The sequence below is a fragment of the Eptesicus fuscus genome, chromosome 17, assembly GCF_027574615.1.
Source record: "Eptesicus fuscus isolate TK198812 chromosome 17, DD_ASM_mEF_20220401, whole genome shotgun sequence".
Lineage (NCBI taxonomy): Eukaryota > Metazoa > Chordata > Mammalia > Chiroptera > Vespertilionidae > Eptesicus > Eptesicus fuscus.
Genome location: NC_072489.1, coordinates 55,113,623 through 55,133,446, shown reverse-complemented (window position 1 = coordinate 55,133,446; position 19,824 = coordinate 55,113,623). Strand labels below are relative to the sequence as shown.

The 19,824-nt window shown below is 37.5% G+C and overlaps 1 protein-coding gene across 3 annotated transcripts in view; it reads left to right on the top strand.

Annotated features, from left to right (window-relative positions):
- The window catches only part of CACUL1 (CDK2 associated cullin domain 1), a 46,074-nt gene that overhangs the window by 7,345 nt on the left and 18,905 nt on the right, over positions 1–19,824 (top strand). For all 3 annotated transcript variants that reach the window (XM_054729376.1, XM_054729377.1, XM_008144355.3), the window contains exons 2-3: positions 6,460–6,586; positions 7,477–7,579. In XM_054729376.1, the coding sequence (XP_054585351.1) occupies positions 6,460–6,586; positions 7,477–7,579 (230 nt within the window). The remainder of the gene's footprint in view (positions 1–6,459; positions 6,587–7,476; positions 7,580–19,824) is intronic.

The following is a 19,824-nucleotide window of genomic DNA, read 5'->3' as shown; positions in this document are numbered from 1 at the left end:
CTCAAAGGCTAACACAGGCCAAATAAACAAGGTTTAAGTTTATGTGGGCTGCAAAAAAACAAAAGCTTCAATTTTCATAGAAACGTAGGTTTATTTTGATAGAGACATGCTGAATACAAAGGGCTGAAATAAATGAGTAATCATTAACATAAAATAATAGAACATTTCAATAAAAAGTAATATAGTTTCTTGAACATTAACTTACTATACCAGACACTGAATAACCGCACAAATTAATAAGCATACAAGACATAATGTGGCAATTGGCTGCTAAAATATTCGCTGCTGGTATTAGTGGAGAGAAATGGTGCGCCTGTGCGTAAGGCGCATAAGGGAAATGAATGCAACACGATTATAGTAATCAGTCATTAGTGAACGTTGTAGTTCGTTATTAATAATTATGTATAACAGGGTATTGTAAAAATTAAGTTTCGAAAATTTTATTAAAAAGTTTCTTACATACCGTTATATTGACTGGGCCGCAAAAATATTCGTTGTGGGCCGCATGCAGCCCGTGGGCTGTGAGTTTGACATGCTTGACATACAGCCTTGGAAGAGACGGGTGTCAGATTTTGGAAATATTTGGGGACTAGACTCTACAAAATTTATGGGTCAAGGAGGGAGGATGAAGACTCAAGATCGCTGGTTTGGATGACTGGGAGCTGGCACTACCTTTGACCTGAATGTGGGAGGAGTATAGGTAGGTCTGTGTGTGTGTCTGTCTCTTTAAAGATGTCTATGGACCAGTAAGGAAGTGAGGATTAGTAGGCAATCAGTCAATCTGAGCTTTCTCATTCTGTGCTTTAGAATATTGGAAATACTGAGATGAAAATTTAATTTCATTAGATTTATTTTTCCATTTCTGAGGATTTAAGATTCAGGAAACTCTTTGGACTTAAACCAAAACTTGCTCTTATTAAAAGTTTGTAATTTGAAAACTCCAACTGTGAAAAGACACATAATTAAAATCAGTGGTTCCCTCCCCTGCCTCTTCCATTCCTGGACTTGTTACTCAGAGTCAATCACTTTTAATGCATTTAGTTGTTTCTTTTGATATTTATCTACTCATTTTAATGTGTTAATATTGTTATTCTTTAATTTATCACTTTTATATTACCTATTGACTTCTCATTAAGGTGAGGATTTAGTTCTCACACACCTCATCTCTTCAGTTAATACCATAAGTTTTGGTTCAGTCAATCGACCATTTACTAGGTGTACTGATTAATAATGGCGGATTTTGTAATCAAAGAAAACAATTTCAAGAGAAACATCGAAAGTGCTTTATTCAAAGTAATGTCCATCGCTAGCTACACATTTCCCCCATCTTTTAGGTAATTTGTGGATACTGTCCCAATACAACTTTTCTTGTTTTGAGGCAAACCATTCAGAGACCCAATTTTCCACTTCTTCATACATTTTGAAGTGCTGCTCAGAAAGTGCGTGTGCCATCGATCGGAACAAGTGGTCATCTGAAGGAGCAAGGTCTGGTGAATACAGCGGGTGGGTTAATACTTCCCAGGCAAGATCTTTTAACGGGTCTTTAACTGGTTTTGAAGTGTGTGATGGTGCGTTACTATGAAGCAAAATTACTTTGCCATGTCTTCTGGAACATTCTGGTTGTTTCATGATCAAAGCATGGTTCAAATTGATTATTTGTGGTCAGTAGCGATCAGTATTAACAGTTTCACCTGGTTTTAGAAGCTCATAATACACCACACCTTCCTGATCCCACCAAACGCAGAGCATTGTCTTCCGAAGCGATTTGGCCTTGCAGTCGATGTTGATGGTCGACCTGGATCAACCCATGATTTTGTGCACTTGGGATTCTCAAAATAAATCCACTTTTCATCGCCAGTCACAATTCGATGCAAAAAAAGACTTCCTTTTGTGCCGTTGAAGCAATATTTTACTGATGACTTTTCGGCTTTCCATTTGTCTTTCGCTCAGTTGATGTGGCACCCATATTCTTTCCTTTAAAATCTTTCCCATTGCTTGTAAACGATCGGAAATTGTTTGCTAAGCAACATTTAATCTTTCAGCAAGTTGTTTTTGAGTTTGACACGCAACTTCATCCAATAATGCTTGTAATTATTGGTCTTCAAACTTTTTTGGTTGACCTGGACGTTCTTTGTCTTTCACATCAAAATCATCGCTTTTAAAGTGTTTAAACCAATGTTCACAAGTATCTTGAGATGGATGGAGCATGTTCACCATAAGCTTCCTGAAGTATACGATAACTTTTTCTTCAAAATGAAGTAATGAGTTAAAACTTCTTGCAAGTGCTTTTTTTTGGCACAAAATTCGACATTTTTAAGCGTAAAGATATCTATGATGTTAACACCTTCAGCAAATTTGACATATGAAGTTTTGAAGCTTGCTGTCAATACAACAAAATAGCATACATATCAAATCGCATATATATCAACATATGTGTAACTCCGTCTATTGAAAAAAATCCACATTATTTACTGGTACACCTAGTACATTATGATTACTAGTATGTAAATAGTCACTCAAGGGCCAGGAGTATACTCAGATTACATGTTCTTTCACATAGAAAAAACTTTGGTATTAGTTGCCTTGTTTATACTTCCATGATTTTTGTTAAGCTCATCTTAAAAACGTTGCAACAGCTTCCTCAGATTCACCATATATCTGTCACTGGTGTTTTCACAATGCTCAGTTAATCAGTATTTTCTTTTTGTCTGCTTGTGAAGCTGTTAGTCTTCCTGTTCCTATTTGTTCTTTTTTTATTTTTTTTTAATTTCTTTATTGATTAAGGTATCACATATTTGTCCTCGTCCCCCCATTCCCATCCCACCCCCTTCCCCACACATGCCCCCACCCCCCTGTTGTCCTTAACTGCCGGTTAGGCTCATATGCCTGCACACAAGTCCTTTGGTTGATCCCCCCCTTTACCTCCACCCTTCCCTACCCTCCCCCTGAGGCCCGACAGTCTGGTCCATGCCTCCTTGTTTCTGGGTCTGTTCTTGTTCATCAGTCTATGTTGTTAATTATTTCCCCTAGATGAGTGAGATCATGTGCTATTAGAAATACACTTATAAGAACCAAAAATGAGACAAGCAATAATGGTTATGGTGACAGGCAAATGAATCAGTGTGTAGTGAGTTTCTTTCTGGGCCAACCGTTCTTTTGAGACCCAATTTCAATGTCCAACAGTTCCTTATGTGTACATGTCAGCACTGACATTTCAGTTCTGGATGGTGGACAAATGGTGGTAATGCGGGTCCGACTCTATCTGGTTTGGTCCTGGGCAACCTGCAGTGATGCACCGCTGCTAACTGCTAGTATGGGAAGGCCACGTCAGCGTCTTCCATCTCTGGACTGCTTCTCTTCTGTCTTCATGGCTGGAGTAGTCCTGTCGATTCCTCTCTTGCTGGAATCCACATGGTCTCGGAGTTTTTTTCTGAAAATATACAAACATATTCTCGACCAAAAGTTAATAAAGGAGTATTTTCTATAAATTTGACTGGGGATCCTTTTTCAATTTTTGCCCAAATGGTTTTCCTCTGGCTTGTTTTGTCACCTTGTGTGTTTTTCATGGGTGTCTTGCTTTTAGCCTTACAATTAATTTTCTAAAGTATTAATTTTCTAGATGTAATTTACTTATAGGATATTTTTCCTTACATGATATTCCTCTACTATCCCCTCCTTTTTTGCCTATTTGTTCTTTAGGGTCTCTGCACAGTTGCTACTCAGGGACTTCCCAAATAGTTACCTGATGTCTTCCTTTTTATTGGTGTATTCTGTGTGTATGTGTGTGTTGTATTTAGAACATATCTTCTGAGAAAATTTGTGTGTGGATAAGTTTGTATATATAAAAATGCTGCTTTCACACTTGATTGTTAGTATGTATATAGAAATCTTAACGGAAAATCTTTCTTCCTTGGACTTTTTAGTGTTGTTTCATTGACTTTAAGCTTGCAGTATTAGAATGGAGAGTTCAGATGCCATTTGACTTTTTTTTCCTTGAACATTTCTGGGATATCTATAGTAATAAAAGGGTAATATGCTAATTAGACCGGACGTCTTCCGGACATCCTTCCTGACAAAGCCGGGGCCAGAGGGAAGCCAGCCCGGGTCCAGGGTGCCTGCGGGCAGCTGGAGGAGGGAAGCCGGTGCCGGTAGCCAGGGGAAGGAAGGCATACTCTTGCACGAATTTTCGTGCATCCGGCCTCTAGTTTTCTTGTATTTGTCAATATTTTTCTCCCTTTACATTTTCTCTATTTTCCCTTTTCTCTGGAATTATTACTGTTAGTCAGATGTTGATTTCCTGTTTTCATTCTCTAAGTTTGTTAATTAGTTTTTGCTTTGTTCTGGGCGAGTTTTATTTTCTTAATTATCTTTGTTTTTATCATATCAATTTTTGTTTGTTTTGATCTCTCCTGTCTGAGACTTTGCAAATCTTGATGATCTTTAGCTCTATTAATATTTAAAAGTGAAAAAGGCTAATTGGTAGTTCTGTGTTTGAGAGGGGCCTTTCCAAGTAAAAGTGTGGGCTTCTCTGCAGAACTGCTGCTTTGTGCAGGAAGTGCATGTCTTTTCTCTGCGATTGTTCAGTTTCCGTAAAGAAGGATCTTCCATTTGAAGGGAGAATGATGGGGTGGGTTGGTGGAGCAGGAGAGAAAGTACATTTCTTCTGGCTGATGGCATTCTAGAATTAAAGAGAAGAGCAGGGTTAGATATTTGAGCATTTCTGGTGTTGACTTAAAATCCACAAGCCCTGTGCGACACACACACACACACACACACACACACACACACACACCTCACCCTCACCCCCACCCCCACCCCTACCATGAATCTGTGTCTTCGAATCTCAAGCTTTTATCTTTCAGTTTTTGCACGAACAGTACTTCTCTTTACTGTTTAGTCTTCCAGTCAATCTTCACCTCTCACCCACCAGCTCTCTCTGCCTTTAATTCACACTCATTGTATCCTGTCCTCAAGTCCTGAACTTCTCAGAGGCCTGCAGGACACCTATTAGTGCACTTAATGGTGTTTCTCCCTCAGCACACCTGCCTTGCGCTGCTACTTCAAAGTTAAACTTTCCTGGTCTTAATGCCATGGAAAGATGACTTGTTTTTAAATCTTGCAGGAAATCACAGAATTTTAAAACTGTGGCAGACCTGCATGCTGTTAGTGTGGTTTACACCTGTGTCATCTCAACTGAGTAGATACTTCCGATTTGAATATTTTAGATAGGTTGGAGTTGGAGAATAATGGATGAGAAGCATCTTGAACCTCAGTGACTAATATTTAGAAATCATTGATGTGATAGAAAGAAGCTAGGTAAAGGCTTTGTTTTGCCTGGTATCTCTGCCAGTAATCAGCCATGAACCCTTGGGGAAGTGAACCCCTGAGCTCCCCAGTTTCTGGTAAAACAATAAAATACTGGATGTAGTAGTTGTTAGCTCTGATCTTCTGAGGTAGTTCATAAGACATAAGGTGTCTTAGAGGTTTTGGGTAGTTCTTTTTAACACTAGCTTCATTTCATTGTTGTGAAATAGCTGTCACCTTGGATATCAAAGTTGTTAGGACATTTGTGATAGATGCTTTATTAAACCTGGAGTGAAGAAGTAAGCTAGCCAGGGAATGCGGTAAGCCTGCAGTGTAAGGCTCTAGTTCATTGATGCTTTTTTCTGTTGGGCTTATCCAAAGTGTAAGATAGCAAGAGCCCATCAGAGTTATAGTAATGTCTAGGAGGCACTAGTAAGTCTCTGCAGGTTTTCAGTAACTTCTTTTGTTACTATACTATAGTATTTAAAAAATGATTTTATTGATTTCAGAGAGGAAGGGAGAGGGAGAGAGATAGAAACATCAATGATGAGAGAGAATCATTGATCAGCTGCCTCCTGCACGCCCCCCACTGGGGATCGAGTTTACAACCCAGGCATATACCCTGACTGGGAATTGAACTGGGACCTCCCAGTTCATAGGTCAATGCTCAGCCACTGAGCCAAGCTGGCTGGGCATTACTGTAGAATGTGGACTTTAATTTTCATAGTCATGCTTAGGTAGATTTTACCAGGGGTGTTCCATAGCCTTATTGTGGTTCACAGATAGGACATCTTTTTACATCATTGACAGATGGGTATTTGAAGGTCAGTGCATGTTTGAGTGGCTCCACTGATAACGGAAGCTTACAGAAACCAGGAAGGGAAACCAGTGATATTTGCTTGTTTTGTTTTTATTTTTAAAGATGGACAGACTCATAGTAATTCCTTTTAAAATCATAATTAATGGTTTCTTAGAATCCCTGACCAGGCTGTTTTGGTGTTGTTTAGTTTTTTGAAATGGGATAGTAATTGATTTGTATTTAGGTGATAAAGTGTCAGTGTGAAATCTAAAAGGAATTTGACTGAGGATACAAAATTGCTCTAGTTCCTGTTTACATGTGGTAATAGTAATATTTATTTTACTTTTTACTTTTAGTAATGAATGTTATAACTATTGAAGATTATAAGAGCACATACTGGCCAAAATTGGATGGTGCCATAGATCAGCTTTTAACCCAGAGTCCTGGTGACTATATCCCCATATCCTATGAACAGATATACAGGTAAGTTGGATTTAATTCGCCTGGGTTTGAGAGGGTATATTGAAGTTCATGGCATCCCGAGTATGATAGTATGTATGCATATAATATATAATATATAATATATAACATATAAGATGAGGCTCTAAAGTTATTTATATGTTACACACATGTGGATTGGAGGTTTGATTTATACTTTTTGCTTCAGACTTGGTTTTCAAACCAAGATAGAGTTAACTCCATCTCAGCCTGCCATCCGTGCCATATATAATGCAGAAACGATGGAGGTCAGCAAAAAAGGGCAAAAATATGTACTTTTAGCCTCACAGGGAGATTTTAGCTTAATCTGTCAATTTTTAGTGACACACAGTTCTAACTCTCTGGTTATTTTGTCTCCCAGCTCCTGGTAAACAGAAGCAGCAAATTAGTGAGGAACTGGGGTGGGTATGAGATCAGCCCAGTCACAAGAGGAGGAAGTGACAACTGAGTTGTTCCACACAAGTGAGGCACAAAGAGGTTACATTGCAAATGCTTTTGTGAGTTAGAAACTTTCTACCCATTACACTCTCTCTTCCTTATTTTGACAATCATTAAAATGAGAGAGGAGCTGGTCTATAAGGAGTTACCATAGTCAGACTCTCAGATTATCACCAAGTATTAGATTATCTAGTATTGATAAAATGTGCAGTAGAGTACTCATAAAGATTTATTTGTTGCTGGTGGTAATACCTCTCCCATCTGAACACTGATTGGAGCAGGGTAAATTTTTTTATTTAAAAGTTGTGATTGGTCACTGTTTTTACGCCTGAATTGGTTATTTGACCAGTGGCTGTATATACAGAGTATGCTTTAACCTTAGGCTGAATTACATGCTTCATCATTAACCTAGTTTTTCTGTTTTGTTTCCCCCACAGTTGTGTGTATAAATGTGTATGCCAGCAGCACTCAGAACAGATGTATAGTGATCTGATTAAAAAGATAACTAATCACTTAGAGAGAGTCTCAAAGGAGCTGCAGGTAAAGAACTGATTGTATTGCTTTTTGCTTCCTTGGGATTTTCTGACTGGTTGGAATTAGCCTGTGTAATAAACCTCTGGAGGCTTGTTAATTTGAGTATGAGATAAATTTATAAACATTTTCTAGATGGATATTGACCAAAGCAGCTAATTTTGTAATAGGTTATTATTTTAAAATTTTGACATACATTGTGGAAATTTTTAGGTTGAATATATTTCAGACTTTAACTGATTCATTTATTACCATGTGAATATTTATTTAAAACCTTATTTTTTTCCTGTGAACTTTAGTATTTGGTGGCATTTATAATATAAATGTGTATATGTTAATTTTTTTCTGAAACTTTCAAAAAATTATCTTTGAAGAGTGATTTTCCTACCAGTTTCTGAAATTTGCTAATTATGAACAACTGAAGTCAGAATTTTTAAAAAAATATATATTTTATTGATTTTTTACAGAGAGGAAGGGAGAGGGATAGAGAGTCAGAAACATCGATGAGAGAGAAACATCGATCAGCTGCCTCCTGCACACCCCCTACTGGGGATGTGCCCGCAACCAAGGTACATGCCCTTGACCGAAATCGAACCTGGGACCTTTCAGTCCGCAGGCCGACGCTCTATCCACTGAGCCAAACCGGTCAGGGCTGAAGTCAGAATTTTGTTGATAAACCCTCTTTAGACAAACATCATCCTGGCTGTAAAATCTGGGGCAAGTTGTAGAAAATACTCTGTTTAAGAAAACACTTGGCCTCTTGATCCCTCCAACATCTCTCTCTGCCTCAGTAAGTTTTCCAGTGCTTGAAGGTCAAGTACTATTTTTATGCCAGGGCCAGATCACATTTTAGTACTGGAGTAGAAGTAACATGATGTATAGGAAAGTCACTCAGCAATAAATTATGGATCCACACCACAGTTGGGAAGTACTCCAGCAATTCTGAAATAGCCACAGTTTCTAGAAAGTGCTGTGGTGTGCTTTGGGCTTAGATATTGTTCTTTACTTACCTGTGTGCTGAGTTATCTTAGTCTTATTTAGCCCAAACTGTTGTACTAAGTAGCTTTCTTTTTTTTTTTCTTAATTATAGCCAGAGCATTGTTTATCATAGCCAAATATATACTTTTCCTGTTGTTAGTGTAAAGTGTTTTCTTCATCTTTTTGCCACTAAATACAAGATCATTATTCATTTAACAAATATATTTAGTACCTAGGTATTATATATAAATTGTAGATGAAACCCCTGATCTGTGCATTATAGCTTTGAAAGGTTTACCTACTAATTCTTTTTTTTTTTTTTTGCTTTAAATAATTTTATATTTTTCAGTTACAGTTGACCTACACTATTATATTAATTTCAGTCATACAACCTAGGGAATAGACATTATATAACTTACGAAGTGATCACCCTTATAAATCTAGTACTGATCTGACACCATACATAGTTATTACAGTATTATTGACTATATTCCCTGTGCTGTGTTTTACATTCTCATAACTATTCTGTAATTACCAATTTGTACTTAATGCCTTCACCCTTTTCACCCATCATCCTCAACCCCCTCCTCTCTGGCAACTGTCAAAATGTTCTCTCTCTCTGACTCTGTTTCTGTTATGCTTGTTCATTTAATTTGTTTTTTAGATCTATTTTGTTTGTCCTAAGTATTACTACCCCAGCTTTTTTTTGTTTCCATTTTCTTGAAATACCTTTTCCCATCCCTTTTGAAGTGAGTCTCTTGTAGACAGCATATGTAAGGGTCTTGTTTGTTATCTATTCAGCCTCCATAGATTTTTTTGATTGGAGCATTTAGCCTATTTGCATTAAAGTAATTGTTGATAGATATGTATTTATTGCCATTTTATTATTCATATTTTTTATATTCTTTCTTCATCTTCTTAAAGAAGACCCTTTAAAATTTCTTGTGATACTGGTTTGGTGGTGATGAACTCCGTTAGCTTTTTCTTGTCTGGGAAACTATCTGTCCTTTGATTTTAAAGGATAGCTTTGCTGGGTAATCTTGGTTGTAGGTCTTTGCTTTTCATCCCTTTGAATATTTTGTGCCAATCCCTTCTGTTCTGCAAAGTTCCTGTTGAGATATCAGCTGTCAGTCTTATGGGAGCTCTCTTGTAGATAACGAACTGCTTTTCTCTTGCTGCTTTTAAGATTCTCTCTTTGTCTTTAACTTTTGGCATTTTAATTATGATGTGTCTTGGTGTGGGCCTCTTTGGTTTATCTTGTTTGGGACTCTCTGTGCTTCCTATACTTGTATGTGTATTTCCTTCACCAGGTTAGGGGAGTTTTTCATCATGATTTTTTTCACATAAGTTTTCAATGTCATGCTCTCTTCTCCTTCCTGCATCCCCATCATGCAAATATTGATATGCTTGAAGTTGTCCCAGAGGCTCCTTATACTATCTACTTTTTTGGATTTTTTTTTCTTTTATCCTGATTGGATGTTTTCTGTTTCCTTATCTTCCAAATCTCTGATTTGATCCACTGTTGATTCTCTGTAATGTATTTTTTATTTCAGTTAGTGTATTCTTTATTTCTGACTGTTCTTTATGTTTTCTATTTTTGTTTTTATGTTTTCTATCTTTATTGCAGTTCTTACTAAGTTCATTGACCATCCTTATAACCAGTGTTTTTGAACTTTGCATCTAGTAGATTGCTTGTATACATTTTGTTTAGTTTTTTTCCCCTGGAATTTTGTTTTGTTTTTTTCATTTGGGCCATGTTTCTTTGTTTCCTTATTTTGGCTGACTCCCTGGGTTTGTTTCTATGTATTAGGTAGACTTGCTATGTCTTCTGTGCTTAGTAGTGTGGTTTTATATAGTAGTTGTCCTGTAAGGTTTAGTAGCACAGCCTCCCTAGTCACCTGAGCTGGGCACTCCAAGTCCCCTGCCTCCCTTCCCCTCTCCCCGTACACTATGTACACTTTCCTATTGAAGTTAAGCCTTGATTGCTGTTGGCATCTCAGTGGGAGGGCTTTACCCTTGGGCTGGATTGGCTACGAGGACTGGCTATAACCACCATGGAGGATCAGCTGTGCAGGGGTCAAACCCATGGAGCTTCACCGGGGCTCTGTTGCCTGTTGCGTCCACCCTTTGAGTGTGTCCCTTGTGGAGGAGGTTGGGAGGTGGTCTGAAGCTGTCCATCAGTTGTGCTGGTTCTGGGGCTTCCTGGTAGGTTCAGGCCAAGGTCATCTGCCACGTGTGCCCTGCCCGGGGCCACCTGGCATGAGCTACAAAGTGATCTCCAGATGGCTGCTGCTTGTGCTTGGCTCGGAAGTGCTAAGGAGAGATCAAGCTGCAAACCAAGGCCAACTGCCACTAGTGCCGGGGCTGGGCCCACTTACGAGAGGTATTTGGCTTGCCGAGGCCAGGTGCTGCTTTTTGAGAAATTTTAGGAAAGTCTGCAGCATGTGCCAAGACAGGCTGTTTGCATGGAATAGCCACTGGGAACAGTGGTTTCTTTTGCCTCTACTTTTCCTCCCTTCCCTCTCCGAAGAGGGGACATTCTACTTGTCGGTTAGGGTAGCCCAACTTTTAACTTCACTATTCCTGATAAGCTTAATTAATCACCTTCTCCTTTTTGCTTCTGTATTATTTTATTTGTATTGCTACTATAGTCCTTAGTTTAGCATTTTGACATATATTTAGTTATCAAGCAGGATGTCATCTTTGCCATACTGAGCTTCTTGAGGGTAAGAATCCTGACTTTATAGTTTTCCCTTGGTCTGTTTTAGTTTTGAGCCAAGTTAAGAACTCATTGATAAATGTATTAGTCATAATACTATTGACCAAATGCTTCTAATTCTCCTCCTTCTGGATACATGATAAGAGTACTTCTCTATCCCATTGAATTTAAACTTGGCCAACTGACTTACTTTGTCTATGAATTGTGAGTGAAAGTGAAGTACGTACCCCAAAATCTGAAGCCTTTGAGTTCGGCTGTGCAATTTTCCATGATTCCTTAACCTCCCAAGTGTTCTAGTTGGTAGAGTCACTCTTAACCTGAATCTCTGAGTAAGTCTGACATGGAGCAGACCCTCAAGATGGGCATGTAACATGAGTGAGAAAGAAAGATTTGCTATACATTTTCTCTTAATTTTTTAGTTCATTTAAAATTTTTATTTTAATTGAGGTATAAGTCACATGTCCTGACATTCACCTTTTTTGTTTTGTAAAGTAAGTTTTTATTGATTTTAGAGAGAGAAAGGGAGAGGGAAAGAGAGAGAAACATTTATATGAGAAAGAAATACTGATTGGCTGCCTCCTGCACACCCTCTACCAGGGATCGAACCTGCAACTTGGGCATAGGCCTTGATTGGGAATTGAACCTCAGCCTCTTGGTGCATGGGACGACTCACCCAGCTGAGCCACATCAGCCAGGACACATTCACCTTTTTAAAGTGTACAATCAGTCAGTGTTAGTTTTTAATATAGTCACAAAGTTGTGCAACCATCACCACTAATTTTAGAACATTTTAGTCACCCCAGACCAGTGGTCGGCAAACTCATTAGTCAACAGAGCCAAATATCAACAGTACAATGATTGAAATTTCTTTTGAGAGCCAAATTTTTTAAACTTAAACTTCTTCTAATGCCACTTCTTCAAAATAGACTCGCCCAGGCCGTGGTATTTTGTGGAAGAGCCACACTCAAGGGGCCAAAGAGCCACATGTGGCTCGTGAGCCACAGTTTGCCGACCACCGTCCCAGACTAACAGCCCAGTACTCATTAGCAGTCACTCCCTATTCTTTCCTCCTCATAGCCACTGACTACCACTAATCTACTTTCTGTCTCTGTGAATTTGCCTATTCTGGACATTTCATAGAAAAGGAATTAGACAATATGTGGCCTTTTGTGTCTGGCTTAATTAACTTTTCAAGGTTCATTCATGTTTATGGCATGATTAATACTTCATTTCTTTTTATGGCTGAATAACATTCCATTATATAGTTACTAGAGGCCCGATGCACGAAATTCATGCAAGGGGGCTTGGCCCCCGCCGCTGCCCGCTGCGGCTTCTAGAAGGTCGTCCGGAAGGATGTCTGGTCTAATTAGAATATTAAGCTTTTATTATTATAAATACCACATCTTGTTTATCCAGGCTATGTTATTTTAAGTCACTGAGATTTTGGGGGTTGTTTTTGATTGACATAATACATATTTGAATTTACAATATTTAGAATATCTTGTTTTACCCAACTACCATTTGGGTAATTGAATTTGATGAATATAACTAACATCCTGCACTCTTAAAACTGTCTTAAATGACACTTCCACATTTTTATTTTTGTATACATCTGAATTTGGAAGTCACTAGAGCAGTTGTGAGACATACTCTCCCCATATAATGTTGATGAATCTATGGTATATGTTAATGTATTTTATTGAATTGAGACTATATTTTTACTTTTACCAAATAAAAATGTTCTGATGTTTTGATCTAGTAGCTTTATAGTTAGGAATCCACTAGCAACAGTTTCTTTGTCAGTAGTTTGGAACTTAACACTGTACATTACCCCCAATAAACAGTGTTCAGAGATTTGGTTTCCCGGCCGGAATAGTAACATTCAAATGTTAGGAATAGCACCAGTAGGACCAACCTGAGTTCAGGACCCTGAGGAGGACAGACCACAATGACAGGTGGAAAAGGAAAACGTTGCAATTTTTATTCTCAAATAGGGCTGAATTTAGAACAGTTTAAATGAGTATTTGTCAACTATTTTAATGAAAAAGAAGTTAACTAATTACATGTTAACCTTTCATTTAATAAAAAAAATTGGAGTATTTTTATGTGTTTAAAGATAAATATATCTTGATTGAATTAAATATAATTTGACTCTCAAACCAGTTTATTATTTATTATATTAATGGAAATTAATAGAAAAATAAACCACAATCAGTCAGTATTAGTTATCTTTGATTCACTCTTCAGAGACACCTCCAAATTGCCAACAAACTGAGCCAGATTCTCTAGGTGTTTAAAATCAGAGCAAGGGTTGCTTTGCTATTTGTGTTTTGTCCGGTGGGTGGCAGCATAACTCAACTTGTCTTGTATATTTTTTAAAGGCTATAATATTTATACCTGTTGAACTAAAAAGTATTTTTAAAAACGTTCATTTCCCCAAATATGGTATTTATGCCTTTCCAGAGTGAGGGAGATTTTAGATAATAAGAAAGTTGCCTGTTATCCTTTTTACATAGATTTCTAGTAAAATAAACATTGTTGCCAACTCTTCACATGCATGTTCTACTGAAATTTTTTTCTGAGTAAGTTATTTGGAGATCTATTTATTAATCCAAACTAGAACTTAAAGCAGTTGTTACAGCAAAGTTATTCTTGTCTCAAAATTTGCCAATGAGACACCCTGTAAGTTTACTATCCTTTGAAGGATGGGACGGTGTTTTCTCCTCATAGGCTTAACATAATGCCAGATCCCAAGGAGAAGTCTACAAAAGTAATTACTAGTTGATAAACGGCATTTGTTAGCTTTACAGCTGAGATTACTAGAACCATCTACTTGGTTAGTTCAAACAGCATCTTGAACTCGGAAAATGAAATTTGGGATGAGCAAGAGAGTCAGATCACTTAAATAAAGAACAGTTATTTGCTGTTGTTTATTGTCACAGTGAACCCAATACAATTATGAGTTGTGCTCTTTTTAAAACTTTTTGTTTTGAGACAGTTATGTTCTTAAATTGGAAAAGATATAAGGAAAAAGTTTTCTTTAAAAAATAAGCAAATAGGGTTAAGGTGGTAGATTTCACCAAGTGTTAAGAAATGAAGTAGATAGGAAAGTGAGAAGTTATCCTAGTCCACCTGACTTCTTTGGATATTTTCTGTATTAAGTAACCCTTGGGCCTTTTGTAACCTCTCTATGTCATCTAGCCAGACAGTTTAAAAACTAGGATTAGAACCTAGATTTATCTCATTGTTATATGGATAAGCTGAAGGAATCCTGGATTACAGAGGCTAGACTTTAATTCAGTTTACTGTTTAAGCTATTTGGAAAACGAGGCAAGTCTTATTTTAGAAATAAATGAGGGAGAAATGTCCATATCATACTGGTAGCAACAATAGGAGCAGTTAACTTTGAGAGTCAGGAGAGAAGTGTCTTCTGGACTCCCTTTGACTTCTTTATTGTTACCTTTAATTAGAAACTCATTCTTACAAATTACCTGAGGAGCATCTAATATGTATGTTATAGCTTAAGGCTCCTGTGGTTCATTTACCTTCTATAGAATTTGCCATTTTTTGGATAGTCTACTATGGAAACTGTCTTCACAGCAGGAATGAGAATGGAATGTCAGATGTATCTGGGAGGGAATTCATTTTTATGTGGCATCTTTGTCAGCCTCAGGTGTAATTTATGTTGCTTCTGGAGCCTTGACACGTCTGTCCATTGGCAGAATGCTCTTGTTCTGGAAAGTCATGGAATAAGCCAGTTAGACTAAAAGCATATTACACATTGTTTTGCTAAAGTTAGTCATGTAGAGGCAGATTTTTTTAAAAGGAATTTCTGATTTGTCTCAGAAAATAATATTAAGGATCCTTGAGAGAGCAATCAGGTTCATTTGTGTGTCCAAAATGCCAAAGTCATATTTGGTAATATAGGAATGAATGCTAAAAGATTTAAAATAAAATTTGAGAATTTTTAGCATTTCCATTTGACTTAAAAAAAACACACCTTCAATTTGCTGAAATTCCCCACCTTTTTATACATGATGTATATACCTTTTCTGCCAGGTCATTACGTATATCAATCAGAGTTAATTTATAGACAGTTACAGTTTGTGGGCATCTTTGCATCTAGGCTTTGTTGACTCTTTAATTCTTGACATTGGGTTATAGTTTCTTGATTTTTCGGTGTTTCTTTTCTTTTTTTAAATATAATTTTATTGATTTCAGAGAGAGAAAGGGAGAGAGAGAGAGATAGAAGCATCCATGATGAGAGAGAATCATGGATCAGCTGCCTCCTGCATGTCCCCTACTGGGGATTGAACCTACAACCCGGGCATGTGCCCTTGACCGGAATCGAACCCAGGGCCCTTCAGTCCATAGGCTGACGCTCTATCCATGAGGCAAAACCGGCTAGGGCGATTTTTCGGTGTTTCTTAATTTTTGGTAACTGACCTTTGCTGGTGACAGGCGGGCTGGAGGGTTACCTCCAGCAGTAGACAGTTTTTGCCTTAGATCAGAGAAGGGTCACCAGGTGTAGGGTCACCCTTCAGCAAATGACTTTTGCTTTGTATCTGAGCAGGGTCCAGGGTACTTGCGGCTTTTGTTTATGTCTTCCATTGGCAGCTAACCACCACCTTTTCAGCTCCAGTAGGTGCAGAGCGTGCATGGGCTTCTTCAGGTACTTTGCCCCACCCTCAAACCGTGGCATCTCTGTGCCACCGAGGGCAGCTCTCATCTCTTTCACTGCCTTCCATCTTCTCCCAAAGACCCAGTGGAAACCCATGGGAAAGAGCTGGCCACTAGGTGGGGACTGCCCTTGTGTGAGGCTCTGGGGGATTCTGTGCTGTTAGCTCACACTTGGCCTTTAATGATTCATTCAACTGCTATGGTTTTCTTGCCAGCTTTTATGGCTGCCATCACCGAAGGAGAAGCAGTTCGGATATTCTTTCTTTCCTTAGAGGAGCTTGTCACTCTTTAGAATTCATTTCAGTTGGTTGGGTGTATGGAAAATACAGAGACTTCAGGTCAAAAGATAGATTAGTAGATTAACAAGACTTTTTTTTTTAATATAATCATAAGTGTGGGACTGATGTTCTCATGAATTTCTGCATTCTAAGTGGAGGAGGCACTTCACTGTTCCATTTTAATAACTTTATAATCACTGAATTTGATAAGTCAAGAAATGGTTAAATTTACAGAAAAATTCACTTATAGTCTTAATGCTAATGTTGAAATGTTAGTGCATCATATTTTTACTGTTTTCAGTATAATTGGCAGCTAAATTGTCACTATTGCCATGCAGTCAATGCCTTGTGTTGCATGGTGATTACTGCTCAACCTTTTCTTGAATTCTCTAGACTGCCTTCCCTTAGAGCTCCTCTTTCCTTTGAAGTGGACATTTCTAAATGCTGAACAGCTGCCAGAGCAGCTGTTTAAAGAATCCCCTGAAGTTCTCATTAAAAATATACCTTCTGGAAAGTTTCTGTGTCAGGACTTTGGAGTGTGGCAAAGGAATCAGTCATTTACAAGTTCTTCAGGCGATTTGGAGAGCTGAGAGCTGCAGTCTTTGAGAGTCACTGGGCTATCGAAGAACCATTGATCCCGAAGCTGGTCTTGCTCTTAAGCACGAAGTGGTGCCATTTATGTTTAAATATAAGACTGTGTTGTTGCTGAAGCTACTCACATTTGTACCCCTTAAGTGCTCTGGGCTAGAAGTATCCAGGCAAACCTGGGTAATACAAACAGCAAATCACAGTTTAAGAATCTAATGAAATGGGACTGATGAAATAGACAATGGTGTGTCGAGACAGTTATTAAAATTATGTTGTAGAAATATACTTGACCTGGTAAATGATGATATGTAGCTGAGTGATAAAAGCAGATTACAAAATAATGGAATTCCATATTTGTTACATGCACTGACACAAGAATAGAAGAACACGTTAATGGTAGTTATCTACCCGATGTTAGTAGTGGTTATTTTCCTATAATTGCATTTTTAATTTTTAAAAATTTTAGTGAGCGTGCATTACTTCTGTAAAGATAGATGTTAGTGCCCTTGTAGTGTTTGTTAGATCCTTCCCTCCCACCCTTTCTCTTCCCTATTTCATTTTAACATGGAAAAGTCATTATTTAAAGAAAACAGGAATGTTTTTGTGAACACAAAAGCACATATTCCTAATTTTTCCTGTATCATTTTGGTGGGATGGGGATGGGGTGTAGGTAAAGAAGGGATATAAATAAGAAACTGTGGCCCTAACTAGTTTGGCTCAGTGGCTAGAGCGTCGGCCTGTGGACTGAAAGGTCCCAGTTTGATTCCGGTCAAGGGCATGTACCTTGGTTGTGGGCACATCCCCAGTAGGAGGTGTGCAGGAGGCAACTGATCGATGTTTCTAACTCTCTATCCCTCTCCCTTCCTCTCTGTAAAATATCAATAAAATATATATTAAAAAAAAAGAAAAGAAATTGTGGAACTTGTTTGCATTTTACATCAGCCGTGTCCAATTCAGTAGCCTCTAGCCATATGTAACAAGAGTGTAAAGAGTTCCTGAGACCAAAATATGTGAGAACCACTAGGATAAAACCGTTTCCAAGGTACATTTTTAGAACAATTGCAGATCCATGTGATTGTATATTAGCATTTGTGTGAAAAGGGGTACAAATGGGATACTTGTTTTTTTGTATATACATAAAATTCTTCTGGAAGGATATAAAGGAATTAAGTGTTGGTTCAGTGAGGAAGGAGTGAAAGGTAAACTCTAAACCTTTTTGAACTCATTTGAATTTTAAACCAGATGACTATATTACTCATTAAAACAAATTTTAAAACATTCCTCCTACCAGCCAGATTATACATTTCAGGGAATCTAGGTCTGTTATGAAAAGTTGGAGCAAGTTTAGAGTAGCAGTTATTTTTCTGGCAGCTTGCTTTTTCTTGTTTGAGAAGAAAATGAAGCTTGCTTGTTTCAAGGGTAAAAAGTTTCATTTAATGTCCAAGCCAAATATATTCATGTTGAAATAATGTAAATCAAATAGGTAGCAATTTTCCCAGTGGGGCCCAAAGTATACTGAATTTAAGTTTTAAGGACGAACAATTTGATTAGTTTTTAAAAATAGTTTTTTTTCTAGGTTCCTAGTAAAGAGATTAAATTTATTTTAGGAGATTGTTATAATTTATAGTCCTGTCATTTAAAAGGTTTTGAATAAGTGCTGCATGAAATGTGGAAGCTAAGTAAATGTTCTGACATTTGATTCAGTACAAAAAGTGCTTTTTATTACTCATAACCTTTGGGGATTCTTGAAAAGAATAGCTAAGGAATTCAATTTTATTTATTCTGTCTGCTATTAAGTATGCCTTTTGATCAATGTTCATGCTTTTAACTTTGAAATAGATAAAGTGTCCTTTCATGGAAAGGGAAAATTATTTTAATGCAAAAACTCTTCAGATTTTTCCCCCCAAATAATACTTTTAAAATTTATTTCTTTGAATACTGAAATACCATTTCTAGAGTTCTTTGAAGCACTTTAGAGAAAGATACCGCATGTGTTTCTGTTCATTAGTTATAGTTAAAAGTTTGCCCATAATGTAGGACCATTTCCCCAATTTCTTTAGTTAATAAGGAATGCTTTTAATAATGTTAATGGGTTTTTATGAAGTACTTGACAAATGGGTAGTTAATTCATTAAGTTTACTTACTAGTTGCATATGCATATATAATATTTGCACATGCAAATATATATGCATGTAATATTTACACAGTATTTTCTTTGAATCTAAGCACATCTTAGAAGTAGCACAATTAGTATTTTTTAATTTTATATGTATGGAAATTAAAATTCAGAGTACTAAATGCATTGTGTAATGTCATACAGCCTTGTTACAAGTAAAATAATTTAGATTTTAAAAAGGCTAGATTAGATTTCAACCAGTTAAGTAAAGCTTTACTTAGATTTAAGTAAAGCTCTGTTCTTGCAAGACATGCCTTTATGTATACCTACTATGTTCCAGGCTCTGTGGTCAGCACTGGAGATGTAAAGATAAGACATAAATCTTGCCCTCCAAGGACTTGAAGTTTAGGGACATTGGGAGAAGTGAATAAGTGTGATGGTGCCTTGTTGAGAGGCCATATATCCCAGATATTTATGAGGAAGTGATAAATCTTGAAGGATAAATAGAAGTAGCCAGGTGAATCTGTTGAGCGGGTGGTGTTAAAGACTTTGTTCAAGTAGAAAATACTCAAGGAAGCCTGACAGTATACTGATACCTGGTAACTGCTAGCAGTTCCGTGTGTTTGCTGTGCTGGGCTGTGCACGAGGAAGAGCAGAATATGAATGGAAAGAGGTAAACAGTGTGCCCTAAATTGGAAATGTGAACTTTTTTCTGAAGGTTTTAGGAATGTAAGTAGATGGAAGGACTCAGATTGACCAAAGTTTGAGACTAAGCTCTTGGGCTTGTTAACTGTGGGACAATAGTCAAGGGACTAAATATTTTGAGGCCCGGTTGCTTCATATGTAAAGTGGAAATAACATGCAATTTGCAGACAGTTAGGAAGACTAAGAAAAT